The sequence below is a fragment of the Bufo bufo genome, chromosome 8 (assembly GCF_905171765.1).
Source record: "Bufo bufo chromosome 8, aBufBuf1.1, whole genome shotgun sequence".
Taxonomy (NCBI): Eukaryota; Metazoa; Chordata; class Amphibia; order Anura; family Bufonidae; genus Bufo; species Bufo bufo.
This window is the reverse complement of record NC_053396.1, coordinates 42,163,039-42,175,195: the sequence shown is the minus strand read 5'-3', so window position 1 is coordinate 42,175,195 and position 12,157 is coordinate 42,163,039. Positions and strand designations below refer to the sequence as shown.

General features: G+C 40.7%; 1 protein-coding gene across 3 annotated transcripts in view; it reads left to right on the top strand.

Moving 5' to 3' along the window:
* TNC (tenascin C) overlaps nt 1-12,157 on the top strand; it is a 137,076-nt gene that overhangs the window by 93,115 nt on the left and 31,804 nt on the right. For all 3 annotated transcript variants that reach the window (XM_040406040.1, XM_040406039.1, XM_040406042.1), the window contains 5 exons: nt 129-251; nt 2,905-3,048; nt 3,194-3,313; nt 3,426-3,569; nt 5,489-5,619. In XM_040406040.1, the coding sequence (XP_040261974.1) occupies nt 129-251; nt 2,905-3,048; nt 3,194-3,313; nt 3,426-3,569; nt 5,489-5,619 (662 nt within the window). The remainder of the gene's footprint in view (nt 1-128; nt 252-2,904; nt 3,049-3,193; nt 3,314-3,425; nt 3,570-5,488; nt 5,620-12,157) is intronic.

Here is a 12,157-nt window from a genome sequence, read left to right as displayed (position 1 = left end):
AGTACCATATGTTCTGTAATTATTAGTCATTAGAAGTAGGTGGTAAGCAGAATATTTTAGAACATTCCAAAACTGCCCAAGGGAGGTTTAACTATTACTGCTAAGTATCTCTTCTTATTTTTCTGCAGCCATGGGGTCTCCAAAAGGACTTTCCTTCTCCGACATTACTGAGAACTCTGCTAAAGTCATCTGGCTAGCACCGAAGATCCGTGTTAACAAATTCCTGATAACTTATGTTCCTGTGACTGGAGGTAAAATCCTCTTTAAAAGAAAATGAAATGGTGTAAAAAAAAAGATAGATAGATAGATAGATAGATAGATAGATAGATAGATAGATAGAAAAAGAATTCAAAATCCAAGCAACGCATTTTGATAATAATGGTGTGCCAGCAGCCGTGGATATGATTTGCAATCCAAAACGAACAAAACCAAAAAAAAAATCTGCAGCACTCTTAATTGTAATTCAAATGTGTTGTCTTCTATTCATCAATTGAGAGTGCTGCAGTTTTTTTTTTCATTTAGATATATATGATAGATAATTAGATAGATAGATAGATAGATAGATAGATAGATAGATAGATAGATAGATACCAGAGCAGTTCAAGAAATGAAACTGAGGTCTGATTTTTTATTTATTTTTTTTGCCTGGGCAACAAAGACAGTTTTTCTTTCACACACTTTAAAAAGACTGGCTTATGAAATGTCCCCCATGGTGTTAAAGGGGTTGTCCGGGCTTTTTAAAATTGATGGCCTATCCTCGGGATACGTCATGAATATCAGATCGGCGGGGGTCCACACCGGGCACCCTCGCTGATCAGCTGTACGGGGAGACAGCACGTGTCGTCTCCCTTCTGTCTTCCTGTCTGCTGCTGTATGTCTATGGGACAGCAGCAACGGGCAGGAAGAGAGAAGGGAGATGGCATGTGCGCACTGCGCGTGCCGCCTCCTCATACAGCTGATCGTCAGGGGTGCCAAGTGTCGAACCCCTGCCTATCTGATATGGAGGATAGGTCATCAATAAAAAAAAAGAACGGACAACCTCTTTAAGCCATGCTTGCAAAAAGTTGGCTTGTGAGTGTCTTCCTTTTGTTCAGGAGTGAACATGCCCCTTTTCCCCAGACACTCTTCTGTGTAGGCCCCAACACCTTTGTGACACATTAACCCCTTTTCATGAAGACTTATACACACTTTCAGAGCATGTATGGACACCAGGGCGCTTCACAGTTACTGCTCATGGAGGGCTGCATTTTGCCATACACTGGGTAGGAGATGTGCATACTCCTCTCAGAGGTCTCACCTTTTTGACTTTCAGGCATTCTGGGAGAGTTGGCAAGTATGTGTTTAACCTATAAATGTCTAGTTTTTGCAAACATAACATGTTTTCATAGTTACTGAGGTTGAAAAACACACATGCTCATCAAGTGTAACCTAATACCTATAGCAGTCCAAATTTTGACTACTACCCCTCTGTACAGTGTAGAGAGTTTTATCTTTGTTCGTTATAACAACCAAACACAGCGCTGCTTTAATTTCACTTTCTTCAAGGTGAAAACTGTACTGTGATGAGTTGCTATTGAACAGTTTGGGGAATTAATAGCTCATGTGCAAATTGTTTTATTTGATTTTATTGACCGTATCTTATAGCTATTAAAAAGATTACATCAAAATGTTACTAGTCCAATTTTCCCAGGTCATTCACGCACAATCTATATATAGCTCTCTATATTCATTTAAAAGTGTGAAGCCAAATCATATATTATATTTAAATATTTAAAAAGGACTTGTTACTGCAAAATGCAGTACAATCTGCAGGCAGTATGATATACAGCAGGAGGAGCTGAGCAGATTGTTTTATAGTTTAGTAAAACTTGTAATTTATACATTTAAATCTCTCCTGCTCTGGATTTTGCTACAGTTTTGCCACTTATATCACAATAGGAACTGCAATCCACAGAGATTTGTGGTGGAAATCCACAACATACATTTTCAGCAAGGCCAGGAGGGGGGAACAAGAGGAAGAGGGTGGTTATGGTAGTCGTGAGGTCGGTAGCTCTCAAGGTAGCAGTTCTCATTCTTGTGCTTCCTGAGCCATGCAGAGTTGAGAGGGAACATCCTTTCTTCCCTTGGGGCACACCCCTAACTTTTAGGGTCTCCTGCCTGGCTGTGGTTATGGTGCCCTTGATGATAGGTGGATGGGGTAATGTGGTACAAGGCAGAAGAGCAGGTGTAAATGGTAGGCCGGCTGATGATGGTGGAGTTAATGACTAGGCTTGTTTGATTACAATAGATAAAGTCTCTCTTTACGAATAGATGCTGGGAGTTGCAGTACATGTAGCAGAAACAGGCAATAACTCTCAATAAAGCTTTCATCCCAGTCAACAGGGTGCAGAACTTTGCTAATCTGTCTCAAAAGTATGGTGGGCACCTGAAGCAATCAACTCTTTCCACATGCAGTAAACTCTATTGCCATAAGCTAATAATTACCTTACTGTATCTATCCAGCACAGCCTTTTTAGTGGTTTTCAACCATCTATGAATGTCTGTTCTCTTTTTCTCAGGTATAGTCTCTCAGTTCAGTTGCTTTTCTGGCAAATTTCATTCTCAGTAATAGTATTTTCTTGAATAAGACTTCTCTTTGGGGCCTATTTAGCAGAGCCCAAACAAATAGGCCTTTTCTCTCACTCTACAGGCTACAAAACTAACCAGAGGAGGCAGGACTACTCTTGCTCAATACCACATTGCTGGTATTGTTAAACAATGCTGCTTTATCTAATGTAAATTTGTGATGGACGATCTGCAGTATATTCGGCTTGTGGGAACATTAAATTATATTTTTCTATTTTGGATCTTTTTCCAGTTACTTTTTTATACAAATCTTTCTACATATAAACTTTTACATTTCAGGTGCCAGCAGCACAGTGGAAGTGGATGGTTCTAGAACCCAAACAACTTTAGCTAACCTCCTGCCAGGTGTTGAGTACCGTGTAAGTCTTGTGTCTGTGAAAGGCAGTGAAGAAAGTGCTCCAGCCTCTGATACCCTGACAACAGGTATGAATACTGCTGTATAATGATCATACACTATATATCTTATCATTAATTGGGTTTTCCCATTGAGAAACACAACCTGTATGAGATATCCAAAGAAACTTCCACTTTAGATTTCGGAGTAACATTAAGTGTATTTGTGTTGTAGCTCTTGACAGTCCATCAGGTCTAAGAGTCATCAATGTCACGGATTCTGAAGCTCTGGCACTGTGGAAACCATCTTTGGCATCGGTGGATAATTATGTTATCTCTTACTCTGCAAAGAATGGTAAGACGTCAAGACCCATAATTTTCTTAGCAAAGATCCCTTCCCTTTGTTTTATTATTCTATTTTACTAAAATTGTGATGTTCCTTCAAATGTCTCTTCTTCTAACTGTAGCTCCAGCTGTAGAGGTTACAGTCTCAGGCAACACTGTCGAAAATGATATTATCGGGCTTCAACCATCCACTGAATACAAATTAAAAATCTATGCTGTTAGAGGACCACTTAGAAGTCAGGAAATATCTACTATATTCACCACAGGTATGGTAAAGTTGCAATTACATGTCTACTTCAAGCATTGAATGCATTGAATCTGTCCTGAGAATCAGTAAGCAACAATATAAATGCTAATGTTAGGTGTTCCTTGAGTCTTTATGTGGCATCAATTTTTCTTGTAGATGAAAAGGATTATCTATTGTCTAAAAGCAGATGCAGGCTTATGCTTGTCATATAGCTCTTGACATCATGGCTGAGCTCAAAAGCTATAGTCAGTTAAATTATAGATGTAGAAAACCAGGTGTCACTAACAGAGGTCTGAAGACTATAAGGTAAGGAATAATATTATCACAGTCTGACAGCTGGAAATAGTGGAACCTACAATTCTTTCTTTTAGAGTGGAATATTTAGCTTGTTGATCTATGATGCTTGCTCAGAAACATGTAATTACTAATAGCTAAAGCCACTCTAAAATGAAAAATAAATAAATAAATAGAGAAAATGCAATTTATTGGATGAACAAAAGGAGATAGTCCTAAAATAGCAGACATCAACATATTTAGCAATAAATAAGTGCTGTGTGAGGTCAGTGACTCCCTGTAGATTTGGGTGTGTGTCTAGTTTTACATGTTGGCAATCAAGAGCATTAAGAACTGCACCACTAAAAACGACACGAAAAATGTAGTAGAAGTTGCATGTTTGTTGTTATTGCTTCAAGGCACTTTGCATGTATTTCTTAAAGAAATAAAAAATGATAAATGTAAATAGAAGAAAATATTACCCCCTATGTTGGTCATTCAGCAGAATTTCCTCTAAAGCTAAAAAATACAATCTGCTAAGCCCATTTCTGCCTGATAGAAGCTGATCATTTGAGACCTCAATAAAAGAATTGGGCTTAAATTGGGTTCCAAGGTTATAAAAAATCCAGAAATGTTACCATAGCTCAGAAGTTGTTTTTTTCATTGCCTTAGGCTACTTTCACACTTGCAGCAGGACGGATCCGACAGGCTGTTCACCCTGTCGGATCCGTCCTTCCGCTATTTCGCCGTGCCGCCAGACTGCTGCTCCGTCCCCATTGAGTATAATGGGGACGGGGGAGGAGCTCCGCAGCACGGCAGAGCACTTTTTAGTCCGGCGGCCTCTAACCACGAACTGCCGTACTGCGCCGGAGCTCCGCCCCGTCCCCATTATAGTCAATGGGGAAGGAGCGGCGGTACGTCGGCACGGCGAAATAGCGGAAGGACGGATCCGACAGGGTGAACAGCCTGTCGGATCCGTCCTGCCGCAAGTGTGAAAGTACCCTTACCACCTTATTTTGCATAACAACTTTGTTTTGATAATTCCATGGTTTTCTGGGTGGAATTTTCAATGTAAAGTGCTACAGTTCCCATGATTCCTATCTGCATTCACAGACACTGCTGCTATTTACAGCTTCCTGCATCACTCTCTAGAGACACTGTACTGTCTATTGCTCAGTATATGAAACACAATCCATCCTGAGACAGAGAGCAAGGAGGAAAACCAGGGAGCAGTGGAGATAAGAGGCATGTGATGTGTGACATCTGACCCTATTTTGGTGGTGGTGGGTGGTGGGGCTAACCAAGCACTGAATGTATTGTGCTAAAAGCAGGAGACAACAACTAGGTTTATAATCATGTGACTGTACAGTATGCAGGACTGGCTTACAGAGACATCTTTCTTTTTGAAAGTTTTCTGTTTAGTATAAGGCAAATAGGATAATAGAGGGGGATGGTAGTGATGGATGAGCTGATAGGATTTTGAAGGGTTAGGGTTTTTGCGCATTTTTCAGCTACTTTAAAAATTACAACAAAAAGTAATTGTAAATAAATTACGTGAATGATGCCTCAAATGGAAATTTTACTCATGCATACCACCTGAGCTCAGTGTTTTTGCCACCTTAAAACTGAAAAACATTTCATCACTGATCACTTTCTTTTATACAGCTTTGGATGCCCCTAGAGATTTAACAGCAAGTGAAATTCAGTCAGAATCTGCTCTGATTACATGGAGACCACCAAGATCAATAATCACAGGTTTCTTGCTCATCTATGAGTCTGTGGATGGAACGGTCAAGGTAATTTACTGCAAATACTATTACTTTTATATTTATTACATCACTATACTGTACAGATAATGTAATTATCTATATTAGTTCTCAGAGCTATGATGCTCACAATTTCCTTGACATGTGCCACAGTTTAGCTTAGGGAAGAAACTGTTGTTTTAAGAAGGAAACTGAACCGTGTATTGAAGTTGACGAATACAACCCAATTTCTCACCAAACCTATCCTGGATGATTGGTACAGGTGTAGCTCCTTGGATCCAGTCAGGTTTGCCCCAAAATGAGGACCCTCCTTTGGTAAATTATACACTGCTCAAAAAAATAAAGGGAACACTTAAACAACACAATGTAACTCCAAGTCAATCACACTTCTGTGAAATCAAACTGTCCACTTAGGAAGCAACACTGAGTGACAATCAATTTCACATGCTGTTGTGCAAATGGGATAGAAAACAGGTGGAAATGATAGGCAATTAGCAAGACACCCCCAATAAAGGAGTGGTTCTGCAGGTGGTGACCACAGACCACTTCTCAGTTCCTTGGCTTCCTGGCTGATGTTTTGGTAACTTTTGAATGCTGGCGGTGCTTTCACTCTAGTGGTAGCATGAGACGGAGTCTACAACCCACACAAGTGGCTCAGGTAGTGCAGCTTATCCAGGATGGCACATCAATGCGAGCTGTGGCAAGAAGGTTTGCTGTGTCTGTCAGCGTAGTGTCCAGAGCATGGAGGCGCTACCAGGAGACAGGCCAGTACATCAGGAGACGTGGAGGAGGCCATAAGAGGGCAACAACCCAGCAGCAGGACCGCTACCTCTGCCTTTGTGCAAGGAGGAACAGGAGGAGCACTGCCAGAGCCCTGAAAAATGACCTCCAGCAGGCCACAAATGTGCATGTGTCTGCTCAAACGGTCAGAAACAGACTCCATGAGGGTGATATGAGGGCCCGACGTCCACAGGTGGGGGTTGTGCTTACAGCCCAACACCGTGCAGGACGTTTGGCATTTGCCAGAGAACACCAAGATTGGCAAATTCTCCACTGGTGCCCTGTGCTCTTCACAGATGAAAGCAGGTTCACACTGAGCACATGTGACAGATGTGACAGAGTCTGGAGACGCCGTGGAGAACGTTTTGCTGCCTGCAACATCCTCCAGCATAACCGGTTTGGCATTAGGTCAGTAATGGTGTGGGGTGGCATTTCTTTGGAGGGCCGCACAGCCCTCCATGTGCTCGCCAGAGGTAGCCTGACTGCCATTAGGTACTGAGATGAGAACCTCAGACCCCTTGTGATACCATATGCTGGTGCGGTTGGCCCTGGGTTTCTCCTAATTCAAGACAATGCTAGACCTCATGTGGCTGGAGTGTGTCAGCAGTTCCTGCAAGACGAAGGCATTGATGCTATGGACTGGCCCGCCCGTTCCCCAGACCTGAGTCCAATTGAGCACATCTAGGACATCATGTCTCGCTCTATCCACCAACGTCACGTTGCACCACAAACTGTCCAGGAGTTGGCAGATGCTTTAGTCCAGGTCTGGGAGGAGATCCCTCAGGAGACCTTCCACCACCTCATCAGGAGCATGCACAGGCATTGTAGGGAGGTCATACAGGCACGTGGAGGCCACACACACTACTGAGCCTCATTTTGACTTGTTTTAAGGACATTACATCAAAGTTGGATCAGCCTGTAGTGTGTTTTTCCACTTTAATTTTGAGTGTGACTCCAAATCCAGACCTCCATGGGTTGAAAAATTTGATTTCCATTTTTTTATTTTTGTGTGATTTTGTTGTCAGCACATTCAACTATGTAAAGAACAAAGTATTTCAGAAGAATATTTAATTAACTCAGATCTAGGATGTGTTATTTTTGTGTTCCCTTTATTTTTTTGAGCAGTGTAGAAAAAATTATATTTTACAATGGTATAGCTCATTTAGTTATACTACTTTAGCATTCCTACAGAGTTTTACAAGGCAAACAGTGTAAAATGAGTTTATACTAATCTCTAAATAGTTTCTAAAGGAAAAAACATGAATTTGTCATCTGAGGAGGTTTCTTATGCTTTTGACAAGAATGTATCTGATAAATTATTTAAAGAGACTCTGTCACCAGGATCAACCCTATTAAACCTGTGAATAAAGCAGTGATATGTAGATTAGCTTTCTGAGCAGATATTAGTGTGGTGAAACTGTAGTACATAGTGATATGATATTGCTAGCACATAGCTCTTGGACAGGGCTCTGCCCTCAGCCTGCTGACTAGTCCTGTTAATCAAGGGTAAGGGAGAATATGCAGAGCAGTGCTCAAACAATTCAGCCCCGCCTCCTGGTGCTCCAATTGCTCATTTGCATATGAATGAAAACACTGATTTCTCTACAGCTGTTTATTGTGCAGACAAAAAAAAAAGGAATCATGATGAGTCCTACCAGCCAGTATGTCTGGTTTATAGGAATGATCCTGGTGACAGGGCCTCTTTAAGGTTACCAAACCCTCACTTCATCAATTGCCTTTCCCTTGTATTCATGGCAGAAATTGTGATATTTAATAGTTTTCAAAACAAAAAAAATGATTTCAAGTATATTGTCTACCTTTGTAAACCATTTTACAGTTTACATATAGAACTGGTCCTTTTAAAAAGTTAAGTAACTTTAAGATTTCAAAGTTGGTCTAAAGTATGTATCATAGCTCAGACTTGCCTTTACAAAATTTGAGACATCTGAATTATTTGAAGTTTTCTCTGGTAATTGACATTTTGGTATTTTGCTCTTTTTTGAATAAGTAAGCAGTGTCACGGTAGGGAGGGATAAGTGCAGCCCTGATATCCACCCGCACCTCTATCCCCATCTACTTGCACGGCCCGTCCTAACTGACGGTGTACAACTTCGTGACGGTCCCTTTCTTAGATAAGTGCAGGGGCCTAAAGACAAACACAAATACAGTAGACAAAGCAAAGGTCAAGCCAGGCGGACGCGTAAATACCAAAAGGAGCTAGCAAGGTCGAGGTCACAAACAAAGCCGAGGTCAGAATCCAAACGGTTACGTCAAGTACAAAAGGAGGTAGCAAGGTCGAGGTCACAAACAGAGCCGAGGTCAAAGCACACATGAGATATACAAATCAAGAGAACGCTAGTGAGGGTAACAAAAGACCAATTACAGGCAACCTGTGGCCAGCAGGCTGCCTGTTTAAATAGCCCTGACTTGTGAGTCTCATGACATGGCCAGCGTCACATGACTCACACTACACAGCCCGGTGCCGATTCATCATTATCGGCACTCAGCTCCCCTGCTGCTCATAGTTTAGGGGAACACCGGCCACACTGAGGAGGCATGCGCGGCCGGGTCCTCCCCACCCCCTGGTCCCCCCCTCGCTCCTGCACACAGACGGGATGCCGGCGGCGCTGCAAGGAGGAAGCACGTCGTTGGCTCCCCGTTACTAGCAGTTTGTAGTTAGGTTGAATACCTTTAATCAACAGAACTAATGAAGTGATGGCTGGCTTCTTTTCACGCAGTGAAATCAAACAGGTCTTCGTCAAAGGCATTCATAGACATGAAATTATATCATTGCAAAGATTAAATGGGGCCTTCTTCATATGCTGGTTAGCACTCCCACACCTCTAACCATCTGGAACTTGAAAACTTGATGCCCATTGCCCTCCCGCCCCCCATCCAACCTTGTTCTTTCCAAGACTTTTGGGCTAACTCCTCACACCCTGGTAACATTCTAGGGCCTATGTAGTGGAGATTCGTGCTTAGTTCTTGACACACCAGTCAACCTGGGCTATATTCCCTCTCTCTTTGCAACAGCATGGTCTGTCTCTAGGATAAATTCAATTCTTTTTTATTCTCATATCTATAGTTGGTAATTCTATCATTCTTTTTTATCCCGTCAGTGATTTATTTTCCAGTTGTAAATAGTACCAATGAAAATTTGCAATAGTACAGGATATAGTCAGATACACGATGTGCGAAAGGTGAAAAATGCAGCTGGCTTCATAGATATATGCTTGAGGCCACAAGGTCAGAAATGAATATGACTATGTTTTCAGCAAGAAAGGACAAGTAAAATTCTTTGAATGTGATAGCATACGATCATCCAATGTTTACATAGTGAGGTTTAAATGGATAAGTCCAGCTAATGTTAAATGCACCCGGCAGTGTAGTTTATGCAGATTTTCAGCACAGGATACAGCTCTGAACCAATGTTGTGATAGATTGATAGATTGATAGATTGATAGATTGATAGATTGATAGATTGATAGATTGATAGATTGATAGATTGATAGATTGATAGATTGATAGATTGATAGATTGATAGATTGATAGATTGATAGATAGATAGATAGATAGATAGATAGATAGATAGATAGATAGATAGATAATGTAATTTGTAAGTAGACTAAGGAGACTGCATTTAAATACAATCTCTAAAAAGCTAAATGCATTTGTACTTCTTTCACAAGCATCTTAACAGTTCTTGAAGGAACCATAATTTAGAAAAACCTATAGGTTAATATGCAAAACATTTTAATTACAAAGTAATTTGCTAACATTATGAGTCAGAGATCTGGAGATATACCAGTGTCAAGCTCAGTTAAGTGCCTTTCATGTTGTATTTTCAATTATTTTATTTTATTTAAAATTATCTTGAAGTTTAGAAGGGGATCATAGAATAAAAATGCTCTGTATATCATCTGTGGATAAAGGGGTAAATTTAATGACATGATGGACACATAGACTTAGCACCAGTAATAGATGTTCATGGTACCAAAACATATCATATGTGTGGGCAAATAGTAGCTAAGTCATCATGAAGATGCAAGCTTGCATAAGATTAGAAACTTTTGGTTCCTTCTTCAAGAAACAGAACCCAGAATACAGATGGTTCTAGAAAAAGGCAGAGATTCTTTAAATCCATGTGGTAGTATTCCCTACTTTTTATATGACTTTTAATCAAGACTGAGACTCGACATACTGTACACACCTGATTCCCCCAACTAAGAAGGACTATTGATTTTCTAGGTATGTCACTGTCACTCTCCACTGAACCCTAGGATGCAATGTGCAGAAAATTACTTAGCTAATAACCATTTAGAAAGGCATAAAATGTGCACATCTAATCAAAGTTTGAAGAACAGACAAAGGAGGTCATTTATTAAGACTGGCATTTGAGATGCCAGTCTTAATAACCCCTATATCTGGCGGTGGTTCCGCTTAAGTTATGAAAAGGTGCCAGCCTCTACATTACTTCGGCGGATCCACCGCCGCTTCTAAATGTAAGACAGCTTCCTTGCTAGTTTACATTTATACCACTTTCTACACCTAAAATGGGTATAGAAAATGCTGAATGAGAAGGGCCTGCTAGACCGTCCCCTTCCCCACGCATAATGCACCAACTTTTTTAGACCTGGCACCGCTATCTGCACCAGAAATACGCCTAATATAGATGTATTTCTGGATAATAAATGACACCCAAAGTTTGAACACAATATTCAAAGATTAATGTGTTAGTAAGGATTTTAACACCAGCCACTGATGGTGTCTATAAACATTTCTACTAGATATTTCAGGTCTCTTATTATTAGCAGCATGAAAGTTGATATTTTACTTAGCTTCTTATTAATGAGACATGCATGACACATGGTAAACATGTGCAACAATTGAACTAGTTAACCTAACTGTGTGGGCTTAATGAGTTTACAAATTGCTTTTGACATCCTTCCAAAGAAAATAAATATTACCCAGGCTAACCACATAAATGATGTATTACATGAATTAATATTTGAGCATTTCCAGCTGAAATTTGAATTTATTACTTTTGTATTTCATGGTTACATTCTTGGTTGACAAATTTGATAAACTGTGTGCTTCTAACACAGTAGTTAGACTAAGTTCATACTTAGGTATAAGCAGGAGTATTCCCAATATAAACCTCCAACTTAAGCCTTTTATTACTGCTACTGTATAAGGCACACAGTGTCATAAGTCAGCAGGGATGGGCCAACTAGCAGCAACAGAAACCTGGTGAGGGAACATTACCCACACCATATGATTGGGTAATTATAGCATATGTGAGGCAGGAAACCCAGAAATGGTGGTAGGCTCAGAAGAATCTTTGGTCTCTCCTGGTGCCGGGCATTTGCTGCTGATCCATCCAGTAGCAGGTCTAGTAGACTAGTGGGTCTGCTGAGAAACTCTGGGAAGAGGAATGGGGTCTACTAGGTACTTGATTAGGTGCTATATGCAGGGGGTGAGGCGGGAGCTAGAAATAGACAGAGAAGGTGGCTGTTGTATTGTACTCTTTCTCTGGATGTTCTCTTGTTTCCGCTAGATTGCAAGCTCCTGAAGTACATTAATGGGATCATTTGTCACAAAATATGCCCCTGACGTATGCTGTTGATGATAGCTATTGTCCACAGTTGTAATAAAGCATGAACTATGGTATATATTAATTGTGCCATACTATATAGAAAAACATTGAAGCATTGAGAGACATGTCGGCCAGCACATGAATGAATACATCTACATAAGCTTTGACATGCAGTATGCAGGATCAGTTGTA